Source organism: Echinops telfairi, unplaced genomic scaffold (assembly GCF_000313985.2).
Source record: "Echinops telfairi isolate 266 unplaced genomic scaffold, ASM31398v2 ScPeMD7_7459;HRSCAF=8497, whole genome shotgun sequence".
In the NCBI taxonomy this organism is placed as follows: domain Eukaryota; kingdom Metazoa; phylum Chordata; class Mammalia; order Afrosoricida; family Tenrecidae; genus Echinops; species Echinops telfairi.
In genome coordinates this window covers 4,547,290-4,564,165 of record NW_022111359.1, presented here as the reverse complement: position 1 = coordinate 4,564,165, position 16,876 = coordinate 4,547,290, and the positions used below count along the sequence as shown (strand labels likewise).

At 58.6% G+C, this 16,876-nt stretch overlaps 2 protein-coding genes across 3 annotated transcripts in view; one reads left to right on the top strand and one right to left on the bottom strand.

The window, feature by feature from the left end:
• Positions 1–2,789, top strand: part of LOC101655930 (death-associated protein kinase 3) — a 4,455-nt gene extending 1,666 nt beyond the window's left edge. For both annotated transcript variants that reach the window (XM_045300170.1, XM_004714376.2), the window contains 4 exons: positions 305–331; positions 935–1,087; positions 1,706–1,751; positions 2,183–2,789. In XM_045300170.1, the coding sequence (XP_045156105.1) occupies positions 305–331; positions 935–1,087; positions 1,706–1,751; positions 2,183–2,719 (763 nt within the window). In that variant the 3' untranslated portion in view covers positions 2,720–2,789. The remainder of the gene's footprint in view (positions 1–304; positions 332–934; positions 1,088–1,705; positions 1,752–2,182) is intronic.
• A 10,717-nt stretch (positions 2,790–13,506) lies between these two features.
• NMRK2 (nicotinamide riboside kinase 2) overlaps positions 13,507–16,876 on the bottom strand; it is a 5,816-nt gene continuing 2,446 nt past the window's right edge. Inside the window, exons 2-7 of the mRNA XM_004714377.2 lie at positions 16,510–16,600; positions 15,873–15,921; positions 15,634–15,790; positions 14,470–14,541; positions 14,041–14,147; positions 13,507–13,742 (exon numbers count right to left, since the gene is read on the bottom strand). Coding sequence (XP_004714434.1) covers positions 13,657–13,742; positions 14,041–14,147; positions 14,470–14,541; positions 15,634–15,790; positions 15,873–15,921; positions 16,510–16,600 — 562 coding nt within the window. The 3' untranslated portion in view covers positions 13,507–13,656. The remainder of the gene's footprint in view (positions 13,743–14,040; positions 14,148–14,469; positions 14,542–15,633; positions 15,791–15,872; positions 15,922–16,509; positions 16,601–16,876) is intronic.

Below are 16,876 nucleotides of genomic sequence, written 5' to 3'. Positions count from 1 at the left end.
GAACCAGCCCAGCCCCCAGCGCCCCTCTGTGCAGGCAGATAGGCACATGGCCTGCACAGGCCTGCTGGTGGGACTGGTCTGGTGGTCACATGCCCACCTGGACAGAGGTTGAGTCCTTGGGTGCTTGGAGCTGGTCAGATGGCAAGAGCACCCCAGAGCGGCAGGTCTAGGGTCCCCTGCCTGCCTGCTGTCGGTGGCCCCCTGCCCATCTCCTGCCTTCTTAGAACTGGGCTCAAGAATCTCCGTAAGGGCTGGCACTGGGCCCCCCACAGAGCTGACACGTCTCCTTTCTGTTCCCCTCCAGGAGCATTGGTGTGATCACCTACATTCTGTGAGTGCCAAGCCTCGGGCTGGGGCTGGGGGCCAGGGAGGGGACCATGGGGCGGGGGTAACAGGCTGGGCACACAGAGAGGTCACACAGCACAGGCAGAGCATGGGGAGCAAGCCACACAGGGGAGGCCTCGGGGAGGTGTGGTCAGGGTGTCCTGAAGGAATTCTATGCGGGGGCTGGTAAGGCAGGTGAAGTGGGAGGGTGAGGGAGGGCTGAGAAGGGTCAGGAGCAGCCTGGTTGCTGGCCTCTCTGGGCAGTCCAGTGGAGCTTGGGTGGGTACCTTGCCTCCTGTCTAGGAAGCAGAGAGGCGGGGACCCCAGCATCTGACCCAGGGGCCAGTGGGTTGCAGGTGAACTCACACACAGACACTTCTACCCTGGCACCGCCTCGGGGTCACAGGGAGGCCTCGGTCAGGCCAGGAGACATCCCGGCCAGTCTGCCTGACGATGCCTTTGTAACTTGGACGGGGTGGGCTCTGATGCCAAATGTGTACAGGTGGGGCAGAGGGGGAGCAGCGTGGGTAATGGGGAAGGCAGGTGCGGGGGCCCTGGGGTGCCGCTGGTGGTGGTGGGGACTGAGGCCCGTGCCCGTCCCCGCCGGCAGCCTGAGTGGTGCGTCCCCGTTCCTGGGTGAGACCAAGCAGGAGACGCTGACCAACATCTCGGCGGTGAACTACGACTTTGACGAGGAGTACTTCAGCAACACCAGCGAGCTGGCCAAGGACTTCATCCGCCGCCTGCTGGTCAAAGACCCCAAGTAAGGGCAGTGCCCAGGGGGCCTGGGGCGGGGCCAGAGGGCTGTGTGTGGGGCGGAGCAGGGCGGGGCAGAACACTGCCTTGTGTCGGGTTGAGCTCTGAGCTGTGTGTCAGGCTGGGCAGGCGTTAGCCATTCCTGGACCTCCTCGTGCTGTTGGTGCCCATAACGTCAGGACCGGGCTTGATATTCGGGGGCTTCCCCTCAAACTTCAGTGTCTTAGAAATTTGACTATTTTTCTCAGTGGCCCCATGTGCCTCTGTCCCCTCCCTCCCAGTGTGTCTCCACTGCATCTCCTGCCCTGCCTGAGACCACCAGAGTCACGCCCTAAGTTGGGTCACAGCCTTCCCCCACTCAGACATAGTGTGTGTGTATGTGTGTGGGGGGCTCACCTTAGACACCTCCCAGGGCTGCTGCTTGGATTTGGGCCAGTGGGGCTGTGTGTTAGGTCTGGGGGTGCAGCTTCAGGCAGGGTCATCCCACCCTGAGGGCTACAGGGCCCTGAGGGGCAGGTGTCCACAGGTGGACTGGAAGAGGCGGTGTCCACCCTCGCTGCCCTGCCTGCCGCAGGGGGCGGGTTCCACTAGCTTGTGGTCACTGACTGGTGTGGGGCTCTTGCAGGCGGAGAATGACCATCGCCCAGAGTCTGGAACATTCCTGGATCAAGGTGAGCGGGGCGAACCGTCCACATGGCCCTTTTATTATCTGGGCTCCGGAAGGTCTCCTCCCACAGCACGGAGCAATCCCATTACACACCCCCATAGGGAGGGCACCCTCAGACATGCGAGGTGCATGGGGACCCTGGCGCTGGCTGGTGGGGCTCCCCCCAGAAATGCCCCAGAGAGGGGTCTCTGAAAGGCCAGAGTCGGCTCGCTGTTTCTCAAACGGTAGAGTATTCCGGGTACAGAGTACAGATAGACGAGAGAGCCTTTGGGGTGACCACCCGGCCCCGCCCACAAGACGGGAACGAAAGGCAATATGTCAATAAAACTTTATCGACAAGCCCAGGCGGAGGGCCAGATGTGGCCCGCGGGGTGGGGGTGGGGGGGGGGCTGGCTCGCCCATCCCAGCGCCCCGCCATCCCCTCCCCTTCCCCAGGCCATCAAGCGTCGGAACGTGCGCAGCGAGGAGAGCGGCCGGAAGCCCGAGCGGCGGCGGCTGAAGACCACGCGCCTCAAGGAGTACACCATCAAGTCCCACTCCAGCATGCCGCCCAACCACACCTACATCAACTTCGAGCGCTTCTCCAAGGTGCTGGAGGAGGTGGCGGCGGCCGAGGAGGGGCTGCGCGAGCTGGAGCGCCACCAGCGGCTCTTCCGCGAGGACATCGAGGCGCTGACGGCCATCTACGAGGAGAAGGAGGCGTGGTACAAGGAGGAGCACGAGGCCTTCGGCCAGGACCTGCGGCGCCTGCGCCAGGAGCTGCGCGGGGCCGAGGCGCTCAAGCGGCAGGCCCAGGAGGAGGCCCGCGGCGCGCTGCTGGGCGCCAGCGGCCTCAAGCGCCGCTTCAGCCGCCTGGAGAACCGCTACGAAGCCCTGGCCAAGCAGGTGGCCTCCGAGATGCGCTTCGTCCAGGAGCTGGTGCGCACCCTGGAGCAGGAGAAGGCGCAGGCTGGCGACTGCGGGCTGCGCTAGGGCCCTGGGGGCGCCCCGCAGGCCATGCCCACGCAGGTCCCCGCCCCGCCCCGCTGCCGGCCCCGTCTCACCCAGGGCAGTGCCGGCTCCCTGCAGACCCCAGGGGCCTGCCAGGCGCAGACCTGAGTCCTGGACTTGAGGTTTGGACGAGGCTTTGTCATCTATGGCGCTCCCACCACCCCCCATTTACCAGATTCGGAGGCCACGGTTCCCTCATGCCTGTCCACACCTGTTGCCCCAGGTGGTCCTTGGGGGCAACACTGAGGGAGAGACCCCTATTCAGGGGAGCAGGGTGTTGGGAACTCCTGCCAAGCCTGTGCGCTTGATTGGGGCGGGGAGTTACCCCCCACCCCGGGGTCCTTATGGTACCTGTCTTTCCATGCCGCTCCGCTCCCTACCCCTCGTGGAAGGGAGAGATTGTTCTGGGAAAGTTTGCCCTTTGTAACTCTAAACTCCCAGGAGGGTCCCCAGGGCTGCCCTGCTGGTCGCCACACCTGTGCGCTAGCGGCTGCAGTACTTCTTCTGGCCACCGGGGGCCGCCCTCGCACCACCACGTTGCGTTGCCATTTGAGCCACCTGCTCCCCGCTGTGACCGAGTCGGAGTTTGTGGGAAAATAAACCCCGGCGTTACCGACCCCAGCTCTCCCTGTGGTTTGGGTCCAGAAGAGGCCGCCAGTGTTAAAGATGCCTGTCCAATCTGAGTGGCCTGCAGGGAGGGGGGCGTTTTGAGGTCACCGGAGGCCACTCTTAGGCGTGCTCTGTCCTCTTGCTCTCCTGAGAGGCCGCAGGTGAAAAGTAAGAGTCCCCAGCCTGAAGAGGGTCTGTGTGGCCCTGGCCCCAGATGCCGGCCACTATGTCAACTGGGTGCATGGTCCTGGTCACTGTCACCACCATCTGCTGCTGGCACTCACCAACCCAAATGGAGCCTCACACCCACCTGTGGTCACGTCTCCACCACCCCCTGTCCATTGGTGGCCACTCCCATCATCCCTTCCCCCCACCACAATCAGTGATTCACCATTGCCCCCGGCTCACCCCTGGCAGCTACTAGTGTGATGTCAGCTCAGCTCAGGAAGCTTGCTTCCTGCCATGTTGGTGTAGGTCACCGCTGACCTTCACACCCACCCATGGGAAGAGCACGTGGGCCACAGGCAAGCCCAGAAGGGAGAAAGGGGGGCCCTGTGGCGATGGTCCAGGACTGAGGCAAGCAGGAGCGCAGAAGCTGAGACTAGGGGTCCCAGGGCCCACACAGCCTTCCCCCTAGAGCCATGCCTAGAGGGCTTGCCTCTGGTAGATGACCTAATGGGAGGAGCTTCAAACGGGGCCCAGCCAGCGTCCCCCACCCCCCTGAGTTCGCACCCGCCCCACGGTGAGGAAATGGATCTCAACTTTAAAAAGTCAACGACTTGTACCGATGTCACAGCAGCCCGATTGGACCACACAAAGCAACTACCGTGGTTGCTATAGCAGCCACAAGTCACAGGCCAGAGCTGCGCCGCAAGGTGCCCCTGGGTCTGCTAGCCCACCTCTGAAGCCACAGTAGCTTGCTCACCTAGCTGCTTGTGCCACCTAGGGGCTCTGTGGCATCACTTCCCCATGTAAAATGAGGCCTGCCTCTTGAGGGTCTCAAAGACCCTCACCTTTGCCAGATGAGCCAGCTCAGGGTTCCAGTGAACCCTAACCGTGTCCTGGCCCCTAGCAAGCTGTGGCTTTCCCTGCACCTCTCCTAGGGACAGCAGTGTCACCTACCTTCTGGGACAGGGAGCAGTCGGTGTCCCAGGGGACAGTCCACAAGCGTGTTCTGATCCACAGCCACTCCGTGGGGGTCAGGGAGAGCCAAGGGGCACTTCTGGGTGAGTTCAAACCACCACCCTTCGGGCCGGGGGTCAGTTTTGTTATGGATTCAATTGTGGCCCCCCCCCCCCATGTGTTGTCAATAGTGGTCCCCCTGATACTTGCTGCATGTCACTGGGCTGTAAGTAGATGGTCAGCAGTTCAAACCCACCCGTCTCTCCTTGGGAGAAAGAAGAAGCTGTCCATTCCAGGAAAGATTTACAGTCTCAGAAACCCTGGGGAGCAGCTCGCCTCTGTCCCAGAAGACCGAGTGAGGAAAGGGCGGGGGTTGGGTTGGGTTGGCCCTTGTGGATGGAATCTTAGCTGGGAACAGTCCCTGCCAATGTAGGGCGTGTCCTTAGCCGAGGGTTGGAGATGGAAACAGCCTGAGAGGTCCAGAAAGGAGATAGCTGGGACGGGTGCTGTGTGGGGATCGCCAAGGGACCAGGAGAAAAGCTGCAGAGAGACAAGGACCTTCCCCGAGAGCTGGTCCCAGAATACGGGCTTCTGGCCTGAAAACTGAGAAAATCGGTGTCTGTTCATGAAAGCACCCCCTCTTAGGGTCTTTAGAGCAAAAATGCAAACTCGCTGCCATTGAGTTGGTGCTGACTCCCAGCGACCCTGTAGGACAGGGTGGAAGTGCCCTGTGGGAGAACGCCTCCCCTTTCTCCGAGAGCAGCTGGTTTTAAATGGCTGGCCGTCTGGCTAACAGCCCAACTAGTAACCGCGGTGTCACAAGGCTCTGTTTGAGTGGCACTGGAAAACTAAGACCAACCTTAACCATCTGCACCACGGAGGGGCTCCAACTAAGACCAGCCCTTAACCCTCTGCACCACGGAGGGGCTCCAACCTCAGACGCAAAACAAAACCTCACTGCCATTGCATCGATCCGACTCATAGCGACCATACAGGACAGAGCAGAAACAGGACCCGTGACTTTGAGACTTTCAATGTTGACATTTAAATGTTGCCACCAGGCCACGGCTGGTGGGTTCTAAGGACTGACCTTGGGGTGAGCAGCCCCTAAGTCACTATGCCGACAGGGCTCCAGCTGCCAAGTCACGCTGGGTGGCTGGCCACCTCTTGTGGGGTACAGGTCACTGTCCCGGCCCCTGCCCCATCCTGGGGCTTCTGACCAGTTGCCAAACCGGCCGGGGTCCAGCCAAGTCCTCAGCTGTTGCCTCTTGACCATAGTAGGTCATGAGATGCTGTGGAGGACATGCTATTAATAACCCTGGAGGTCCGCCCGGTCACAGTCACCCCTATAAAGCCAGGCGCGCCAGCCCCAAGCGGCTTCTGCAGCCCCGAGACCTTTAACCCCCCCTGTTGTGAGACATAATGAAAAGTAAGTACAAAAACCACCCCACCCCCCGCCCCCTCAGGGCGTGCAGGACAGTGACACACAGTGGTGATACAGGACCCCCTGCCCCCCATTAAAAGGATGTCTGAAACACAGAACTCCCGGTGGCACTAGGTTGTCCCAGGCAGCCTGGTGGCTGCTGGGATGGGCCAGCCCGTCACCACCCGAGAGCAGGGGTATTCTTAGTTCTTGGGGGCAGGCAAGGCAGCCCCAGAATGCATGTCTTTTTTTTTGGGGGGGTGATGCTGTGCGACTTGTAGCCCCTTGGGAAGTGACAGGAGGGGACTCAGGGCTGGTGCTCCAGACCTGCCCCCACTCACCTTTGTCCCCTGTCTCCCGCCCTTTGGGGTTTGTGGTCTGTAGGTGAAGCCCCTTAGAGTCTGGGGACCCCTTGTGAGCATCTCTGCTCCTGGGGGTGGCATCCTCCAGCCCCCTCCGACTTTTGGAGAGAGGCGGCCACTCTTCCATCCATCTGCCTGTCCTTCCACCACACTCAGTCAGTTAAGCCCTGCTGACTGGGGTGGGGAGGAGACCGGGGCTCCCAGGAGCCCGGTGGCTGGATGTTGGGCCCTGGGCACAGAGGACAACAGAGCCTGTGGTCCTGCGAGTGGTCACCCCTCCCCCAGGACACCCCCTTGGGGGCCTGCCAGTGTGTGGAAGGCCAGGTCGGAGGAGGTGGGTGGGGTTCTTGGAGGACGCTGGCAGTGGGAGCCAGGCAGGCACAGTAACTGCTGATGGAGGGAGGAGGGAGGTGGTGAGTGAGACGTGATGGGAACAGCAGATGTGGGGGTGGGGGTGGGGGGTGGATGGTCCTGAAATAGAATTGGGAGGGCTGGAGGCAGGCATGGGGCCTGGGCTCCCCTCCCACAAGGGCTCACCCCCACCTCCCAGAGCTCTCCTAAACCCCCCTGCCCCTCATCTCCTGGGACCCCCAAGTGTCCCCACCCACCTCCCAGAACCCCCTCACTCCTGTCAGGACCCCTCTGCCCCAGGACTTTGTGGCTGTGCGGACATCTGGGGAAGGCCTCAGAGAGCAGGCTCTAGTGTGGCAGCCATCCGAGGCTTGGGGGCCCCATGGCATCCGTCTGTCTATACATCTGTCCAGTGGTCATTGCCCACAACCCCTTCCCCCACCAGGGGAATGGCTTGGGTGGGTAGATCACAGGTTGGGTATCCCCACAGGGGAGCCACTGAAGGGCAGGTTCCAGCTAGGGACCTCTAGGGTCCCTACAGGACTAGGGGTCCTACCCGCCCACTCCCATCCACAGGCACCTTGAGACACCCATCATGTGGGTGACAGGGAGGGTGACTTTGGGGGTTATGGCCAATGCCCCTTAGGACCTCGTGCTGAGCCCAGAGCTCCCTGGGGCTTTGGGGCAGCTGGCCGGGCATCCCCCCAGGGTGGGCTTCCTACCACCAGGGCCATGCAGGGATTGGGGCCTGGATGGGACAGAGAGCTAGGCCGGGTCCTGCCAAGGTCCTTGGGGTAGGGGTGACTTGGCCCAGAAAGGTGTTAGTCATGGGGCCAGGGAGCATGATTGTGTCAGGCGGGGGGCCCAGCCCCTTCCTGGGGCTGCTTTGCACAGCCTGTGCCCCAAAGATGATGGGGGTGTTGGGTGAGCGCTCAGAGACAGGATACTCTGATTTTAGGACAGCCCCATCCCCTGACAATGGTGACTCTGAGTGGGGGTGCTCTGTGGGGTGTTGAGCAGCCTCCACCTACTCAATGCCAGTAGTACCCCCCAAATGGTCACCACCACAATTGTCCCCAGGCCGCTCCTAGGGTCCAGAATCCCTGTATGAGGACTCCTGGGGTAGGGGCTTCCCCTGACCCCCCTGACTGGGTCCCATGATAACCTGACCTCTTGAGGTCCTAGAAGGCCACCCACATTGAGATCCATACACTGAGTGGGGGCCGTCACAAGAGGTGAAGGGTCCCCCAGTTCACAGTGTCTGACCCTGTCGGGGGGTTATTTTGGTAAATGGAGTCAGGGACTAACGTGTTTTTTTCCTGGATAATTAACAGAGTTCTTCCTACTTAGCCCTGTTGACATGAGACCAGGTCCTTCTCTGGGGAGGGGGCTTCATCTACAGGAAAGGAACCATCTCTGGAAAAGAACGAAACGACAAGAAAGGGAGGAATTGCATGCCCCCCTCTCACTGGGCAGTGAGGAGAGTGCCTGCCCCTGAACACCTGACAGGTATAGGACAGGTGTCCATTCCCTCTGGGCTGCTAACCACAAGGTCAGCAGTTCAAAACCACCGGCCACTCGGAGGGAGCATGTTGAGGCTTTCTACTCCTGTAAAGAGGGACAGTCTTAGAAACCCACAGGGGCGGTTCTACCCTGTCCTGCAGGGTCTCCGTGAGCCGGCGGTGGGTGAGTTGGGTCTCTGGTTGGTTTGCTGGCTGGACTGACCGCAGGCCTCGGGCTCACAGCTGTCCTCAGCCAAACCTCAACGTCAAACTCGCTGCTGTCTCGTCTACTCACTAGGGACGGGGCAAAACCGGGCAAAACCGCTCGCTCGGTCTTCCCAAGCTGTCTGGCTTTCTGTAGGGAGTCTGCCCCATTGTTTCCCCTCGGGGCAGCTGGTAGGTTCAACCCCCAACCTTTTGGTTAGCAAATGGGTGCCACCGGGCTGCCGTGAGCTTTGGAGACACGGGAGAAGAAACAGAATGGGGTCCTCGTTTGGTGATCAGCTGTCCCAGCAGGTCCTCCCTCACCCCCACCGGGTGGAGAGTGATGTAGCAGGTTATGTGTTGGCTGTTAAGTCCAAGGTCAGCAGCTAGACACCACCACCTGCTCCATGAAGAAAGGAGGCTTTCTATGCCCATAGAGAGTGACAGTCTCAGGAACTCACGGGGCAAGGCTCTACCGTGTCCTGACTACAGGGTCGCTGTGAGTCAACATCGGTTCCGAGGCAGAAAGGTTTGGTTTGGGGTTTAGGGTGACTCTCAGTGCAGAAGCCAGCAATTCAGAAACCTGGTGGCTCCAATCACTCCCTAACTCCCGTCTCCACTGTCCAGCTGCACAACTCTGCTTCAGAGCCTGGGAGGGCAGGCAGGGAGGGGGCTGGATGGCCCGGGATCCTATTCCCTGGCCTGCGCTATTCGGGACCCAGTGATGGCAGATCAGCACGGCCAAGCTTCGGGCACAGGCTGGCAGGCCCCCGGGCTCCTTCTTCCTCCTCCCTGGAGAGTCTTGCCTGACTGCAGCCAGTGCCTCTCCCTGTGCCCCCCAGCCATTCCAGAACTGGGGGTGGGGGCGGGGGCGGGCATCACACTGCTCAACGGGGCCATTTCTGCGAAGGGACTCAGCTTCGGCGAACAGACAGCGCTGTGCCCTCCTTGTCTCCAGGGAGCCGCCCAAGGTGCCGCGTAAAGCGAGTGGGCGTGGCTCTGGGCCAATGCAATTTTATTTATAGACACGGAGATTAGAATTCCCTACGCTTCTCAGGCATCACGATTGAAAGGCTTAATTTTTTTTCCTTTATTTAAAGAGGGCATTTATTAAGTCTCAAACGGAATAAGGACCAAGATAAGTATAGGGACAGGTCATCGGGATGGGGGGTCGGGGGTCGGGTCCGTTGGTTTGAGATCATAATGGCTTTCATGGCTCAGCTGAGATACAGAGCTTGAATGAGGGCATGGAAGGGCAAAGAAAAATGTCACAAACCATGGATGGCAACAGATCCATCTATCTTGGTTACCAAGGCAACATTTCCATTATGCACCTCCCTTGCAGGACACTCCCAAACACAATTCCAAGGGATATTGGTTTCCCATGAAAATATGGGCCCTGAATCAGCACGGGAGCCCTTGTGGCTTAGGGGGTTATATGTTGGGCTGCCAACCACAAGGTCGGCAGTTTGAAACCCCTAGCTGCTCTGAGGGAGAAAGATGGGTCTCCCCACCTGCTGTGAAGGGTTACCATCTCAGAAGCCCCCGGGGCAGTTCTACCCAGTCCTGTAGGGTCACTGTGAGTCGGTATCGACTCGATGGCGGTGAGTGTGAGTGTGTGTGTCAGGACAGGGTTCATGTATGGCTCTCACTGCCATCGAGTGATGCCAGGTCACAGGGACCTACAAGACAGGGTGAAGTTGCCCTGTGGGTTTCCAAGACAGCAACTCTTCACAGGAGGACAAAGTCCTACCTTTCTCTGGATGTTCTGCTAGTCCAATTTTAATAAGATGGATGACTGCATTAAAACAACAACAACACAGTAAGTCTGTTGTCCGATCTGGCTTACACAGCATATAAGGTCCCCGTCTGACAATGTCTAAATAAACTGCTGAGTGATCGGTATTGGTTGTGCTCTTCCCACTGCAGCATTCACTTCCATTGCATTCTGGTTGTTCCATTTCTGTTGGTCTAGTTTCCCTGTTTCCTTATCTTCTCATCTTTGCTTTAGAGTCAGTGCTGGCCTTCCGGCCACAAGTGGGTTTATTTTATTTATCTTTTTAATGGAGTCCCATATACATAGGTCATACCTTGTTTTGTTTTTCTTTTGTTTTTTTCAAGGTAGGGAAAAGGCTTTATTTAGACAAACAGGTGCTAGTCATTTCTGTGTTTCTGGACATCAACCAAGAGTTGGTTCCTTCTGGTTAAAGGTAGCTGTCCTTCCTCTCTTCTCCAGGAACTCTTCCTCTCCCCTGAAACAGTTTGTTTTCAATCGGATGTTCTCCTTCTTCCCTGGCCCGTGTGTATGGATCCTTGGGGTGTTTTTTTTATTTGACCATATTGTCTTTTTTTAAAAAAACATTTTATTAGGGGCTCATACAACTGATATCGCAATCCATACACACATCAATTGTGTAAAGCGCATTTGTACATCATTCGCAAAACATTTTCTCTCCACTTAAACCCCCGACATTAGGTCCTCGTTTTTCCCCTCCCTCCCTGCTCCCCCCCTCCCTCATGAGCCCTTGATAGTTTATAAATTGGTATTTTGTCATATCTTGCCCTGTCCGACGTCTCCCTTCACCTACTTTTCGGTTGTCTGTCCCCCAGGGAGGAGGTCACATATAGTTCCTTGTAATCGGTTCCCTCTTTCCTACCCACTGTCCCTTTACCCTCCCTGTTTCGCCACTCACACCACTGGTCCTGTAGGGCTCATCCACCCTGGATTCCCTGTATTTCCAGTTCCTATCTGTACCAGTGTACATCCTCTGGTCTAGCCAGACTTGCAAGGTCAAATTTGAGTCATGGTAGTGGGAGCGGGGAGGAAACATTGAGGAACTAGAGGAAAGTTGTATTTCTCGTCGTTGTTACATCGCACCCTGACTGGCTCATCTCCTCCCCGGGATCCTTGGTTTTTATACGCCAGTTTATTCTTTAGCTACAAGATGCAGCCAGGGGAAAGTTTTAGCTCAAGGTTTCAAGAAGACCTTTGGGTGACAGTCTCAGGGGGTCCTCTCATCTCAGCCAGCCAGTAACTCTGGCCTTTTGAAGAACTGGCATTGGCTCAGGGGCTCTCTCCCTTCACATCAGGAGAGATGCACGCTGAACAGATGCCGATATGTTGAAAAAACTATGAAAAAAATAAAATGGACCACTATGCTTTTTCAAAGATCAAGTACACCAGGATTTTTTTTAACAGTTTTTTTTTTTATTTCTATTTTTGGAGGTGGAATTCACATACCACACAGCCTTCCCGATCAAAATGTAAGATTCAGTGTTTTATCGAGTACTCGCCGTCATAGGGCTGCACCTCAAAGTCACCCCAGAAGGCTCTCATCCCCACAAAGAGAGCTGGAACTATCAGCAGCCAATCTCGTCTCCCTGATCCTTCAACTCCTAGGCAACCACTAATCCACAGATGCAGGAAGTCTGTGGATTTGCCTGTTTTGCACGTTTCCTATTGGTGGCAATCACGCCCCGGGTGGCCTCCGGGGCCTGGCCTCTCTCCGCGATCACGCTTTCAGGGTTCATCCCTGTTACAGAACGGCGTTTCTCTTCACATGCTCCAGGGGCTGTCCCTGGAGGGACGGAGCGCCTTTGTGTGCGCGGACACCTGGGCTGTTTCTCCTTTGGGGATACGAGGAAGAAGGCTGCGATGAACGTGTGTGTAGAAACAGTTGTTTGGTGCCTGTTTTAACTCACCTTGGGTTTATACGTTGCAGGGTGGGGGTTCTTGGGTGGGGCACATGGGCTAAGGATTTGAAGGTTGGTGGTTCAGATCTTCCCACCCAACAGTGCCTTGGAAGAACCAACCCCTAAATCCAAACTCACTGCCGTCAAGCCTGTCTGACTCAGAAACCCTCTTAAGATGGGGTCGGGCTGTCCTCTGTGGGATTCTGAGGCTGTAGCCCTTTATGGGAGTAGAAAGCCTCATCTTTCTCTCGTGAGGCAGCTGGTGGTTTCAAACCGCGGACCTTGCGGTTAGCAGGTCAATGAGGAACCCCCTATGCCAACAGGGTTCCCAGCCATCTACTTGAGTAGTCAGCCAAGAAAACCGTGCTGAGTTCTACCAGGACACGTGTGCGCTGGGGTTGATTTAATGACTATAGCTATATAAATGTTCTGGGTTGACTTAATGACTATAGCTATATAAACGTTCTGGGTTGACTTAATGACTATAGCTATATAAACGTTCTGGGTTGACTTAATGACTATAGCTATATAAATGTTCTGGGTCATAGAAGGATCGGTCCTTTTTCCTCATTGAGAAGGTAATTTCCAAACAGGCTCTGATTTTATTCCGGTTGATCTTGACTGGACGGAGTCTTTGGGTAGACGCCGGCAGGCGCCTGCAGCTCCTCGCTCTGACACGGGGTGTTGCTCGCTGGGCGCCCCTCCCCCAGCACGGATCTCCAGGTGGAGTCCCAGCTCTGCCAGGGCCCTGACTGACTCTTTGAAATGGGAGTTGTGAGAAAATGCCTCCCTGAGGTTGCTGAGGGGACTTGGGGAGGGGTTGGACAGGATAGTCCTGGTGGCGCAGCGGTTACAGGGCGGTTGCATGGGAGGTCAGCTGTTCAAAACCACCAGCCACTCGGCGGGAGAAAGATGAGGCTTTTCACTCCTGTGAAGAGTTTCAGTCCTGGAAACCCGCAGCGCAGTCCTAGCCTGTCCCTGATGGCCATGAGCTAGGGCTTGGGTGTGGGTGTCCAGGGGGCTTTCCCATAACCCTGGCACATGGGGCCAGCCCAGTGTAGAGGGGAAGACAGAGGTGGGCCAGGGCAAGACCCCAAGGGCACAGGCTTGTCTGGGGAAAGCTCAGAGGAAATCTCCCTCTTGGGGAAACGGAGGCCTGGGGGGTCCCGTCAGCTCATGAGGCCACACCCCTGGGCGGACACGTAGAGGCTGTGGGTGTCTGGGGTTCTCAGCGCGGTGCCCAGACGCCAACAGTAATCCAAGCTGTCCTGTTGGGGCAGCATTCCAGCGCTCAGCTGCTAACAGAGAGGTCAGCATTTTGAACCCACCCAGTTGTACCCAGGAAGAAAGGTGCGCCACACCCCTGGTGCGCCCCTCCTGTTGTGGTCACAACTTAGGAAGCTCCGTGGGGCGGGCGGTTCTACACCGGGCGCCATGGTACCCAACCCCAACACAGGTCACCGGGGTCCCCTTCTTCCACAGAGCACACAGAACCCCAACAGCTATAAAAACAGGACTGAGTTTAATACATCAGCCACGGTGAGGTGACAGGCTGGGAGTGGGGCTGCCGCCCCCTTATGTACAAATGTCCCCGGAGGGAGGGGAAGGGACACTGCAGGCCTGGGTCCCAGGGGAGGGCCCCTCCTCGGCTGGCTAGCAGTGGTTCAAGAACGAATTCTGAATGTCTTGCAGGACCTGCTGGAACAGTTCCCCACGGGCCTTGGTGCCGTCCAAGTACACTGAAATCAGAGGGGTTCAGGGTCAAGGGACACCAGAGGTCTGGGCTACTGGATGAGCCACTGCCAGCAGGAAGGTGGCCAGCTTCTAAGGGGGCCAGGCAGACTGCTGGGTCAGGAGGAAAGCCACCTGCCTGCGGAGTCAGGCGGCTGGAGTGGCACAGCGGTTGGGCCCGAAGCAAGAGAGACTGTGAGTGAGACTCGAGGAGGGACTTCCAAGGGCCCCACACAGGGAGGGAGCCCCATAGGTTGTTTCTACTTTGCGGGTGTTTTTGGAGGCAGGAGGCGACTGTGAACTTACCCACTTCCACGCCGTTGGCCTCCATCTCCCCTTTGTACTTCTGGTACATGGGCCACACGTGACCATCAAAGAGGCCCGGCGGGTCAGGGACCTGGTAGTTGCGTGTACTGCACAGAGATGGGTCTCAATGAGTGGTGGCCCACAGGGAGCAAGACAGAGCCCCAGCTGACCTCAGCCGCCCAGAGAGACCGGAGTTAGGCCACTGTCCATAGCGTTCTGCTGTGAAGGGATTCGCATGTAGAGACCCCACCCTGAGCTGTGGTGGTCCCCTCCCGTGGGTGGACGAGGCAGGTGTGGGGATGACAGTGTCCTTCCCCAGCCACCTGCTCCCCACCCCACTGCAGGTGGCCTGTGTCCAACGGGCATTGCCAGGCTCCTTCCTGGTCCCACCTGGGCTGTGCCTGGTTCGGCCCCGCCTCCCAGACTCACCTGCGCCGCCGTTTACATTCTTCATATGGGACAGTCAGGAAGTACCTCCGGCTGTACAAGTCCACCAGGGGCCTGGGGAGGGGCGGGGACATGGCCAGCACCTGAGCTTCCCGGGGCCCAATGAACCCTGTCCTGTTGCTGATGGCGGGGGCATTGGGGCTGGCGGCTCCCGGTGTCACCTCCCTGATGGACCTCAGTTCACAAATCCTCAGTGCCATGATGTTGGAACTGATATACCAATAAATCTGACAAAACCACTCCTCCTCACTCACTGCCACGGGGCTGATGCCCAGGCAGTGACCCTGTGGTCGGGCTCGAACCGCCCCTGTGGGTTTCTGAGACGGTTATCTCTTCACGGGAGTAGAAAGCCTCATCTTTCTCTCAAGGAACAGCTGGTGGGTCCGAACGGCTGACCTTGTGGTTCACAGCCCAAAGCGGAAGGAAGCCACTACGCCACCAGGGCTCCTCCTTTGTAAAGAATAAGACTTTTCCGCTGAAACACTGCACAAGCATCTGATAGACATTCCCGTGTCACTCCCTGTGAGTGTCATCTGATGTGGTCCACACCCCCTATTCCCACCCAGTGTCCCCACTGCCTCTAGGACCCCGGAACCCTGCAGCTGGGGCTGGGTTTCATGGACACCCATTGGATGAAGGCAGGCGGGTGGGGGTGGTCTGGACATCAGGTTAGGGGGCCAAGAAGGATACCAGCATTGACCAGCCTCCCATGGAGCACCGGAAACACCCCTAATGAGTCCCATGGACCTCCCCTCCTCCCCCCCAATTCACGTTGCCAGAAGTCCCCTCAAGGATGAGATCCAAAAAGAACAAATCAAACCCGGACCTCAGGAGACGCCCGAACTGTGCCCCCCCAGGGGTCTCTTAGCCTGGCCTCTCTTTGGAAACCGATCGCCGGGCCTTTCTCCTGCATCAAGGCCGGGGGGGATTCAACCGCCCCCCTTTCAGGTTGTCGTTGAACCACGTGTGTTACCTGAGGACCCTCGCCCCACCCTCACCATGGGCACCCAATTTGGAGGGGCATAGAGGGGGACGACGACTTGCCCGGGGGCTCAGCGCTCAGCGCAGTGCCCGGCTCTGCCTGCGAGGCCAGCGGGAGGGCGCGGTGCGGGGTGCCGGCCCGCGGCTGCCCCCCGCCCTGCGCACCTGTAGCTGTAGAGTAGGAAGCCTTCGAGGAGGAGCACGTGGGTGTCCGACGCCGCGGGCTGCACAGGGACGCCGTGCGCGCGCGCGAACTTGCAGGGGTTCCTGACCCAGGCCTGCACCGTGCTCAGCATGGCCTCCATGTCCAGCGACTCCAGCACTGCGGGCGCGAGAGGGGGGCGTCGGAGGGACCCAGGGACCGGGCCCGTGGGGGGCGGAGGGGGAGAAGCGGCCGTCCTTACCGTCCCATTGTTTGAAGCCGTCCTCCCCAACTGCTATTTGGTCTTGGGGCTGAAACACAGGTGCCCCCAGCGGAGGGCTCAGTGTGGGTGCCGCCTCTCCCCACCCTCCCCGGGGCGGAGCCTGGGTGGGCGGGGTATTTGTGGGCGTGGTCATGGCAGGGCAGGGCCTGGTAGGACGGGGTCTGGGTAGGGCTGCTAGCCCCACCCTTGGCAGCGGTGCCACGGTAGCTCTCGGCTCTGCCCTGTGATGGGCAGGGACAGGAGGGAGGGAACATCACACCCACCACCTCAGCCCCCACCACCCCTGGACACATCTCGAGGGCAGCTCGGAGTCCACTGTCGCATGGGAAAAGTAGAGGCCCAAGGGTGACCGAAGTGTGTCCCCCTAAAGGCCTCTGTCCCCTCATCTTCTCAATGGGCGTCCCTCCTGTGGGGTGTCCATGGGGCACGGTCATATATACAACCAACAGGAAGCCCCACGTTCACTCTCCTGACCCAGTTGGCCCAGGGCGACCCCATGGGTCATGCGAGTCGAGGCCTGTGCCCAGCCTGGGAGGTACTCAGGCCGCAGAGGGCAGACGGGCCATGGCCTGCCTCTGCCTCTGTCCCTCCACGCCCCCCTTGGCCGGGGCTGCACCTTGAAGAAATCGTCCTGGTGGATCACGCAGCAGTTGGGCAGTGTCTTGAGCAGGCTGTTGGTCAGTGTGGTCTTGCCACCGTTGGTCATGCTGGGAAGACAATGGGTGGGTGTGTGAGGCTTCCCGCTGCTGGACAATAACTGAGATCCAGCCTGACCTTTGGTGCCTACATCTACCCAGCAGACAGGAGCCAGGGCAGGAGGGTGAACGGGTGGAGGGGAGTCCGGGGTCCAGCCTGACCCTCTGCATGTATCCTTGTCCCAGGGCCATCCCTCCCAACAAGGTCCCAAGGACCAGATTGAAACATAGTCACAAAACACCAAACTGTAAAACTACGGGGTACTTTTATTCGTCTAGGACTGGGGG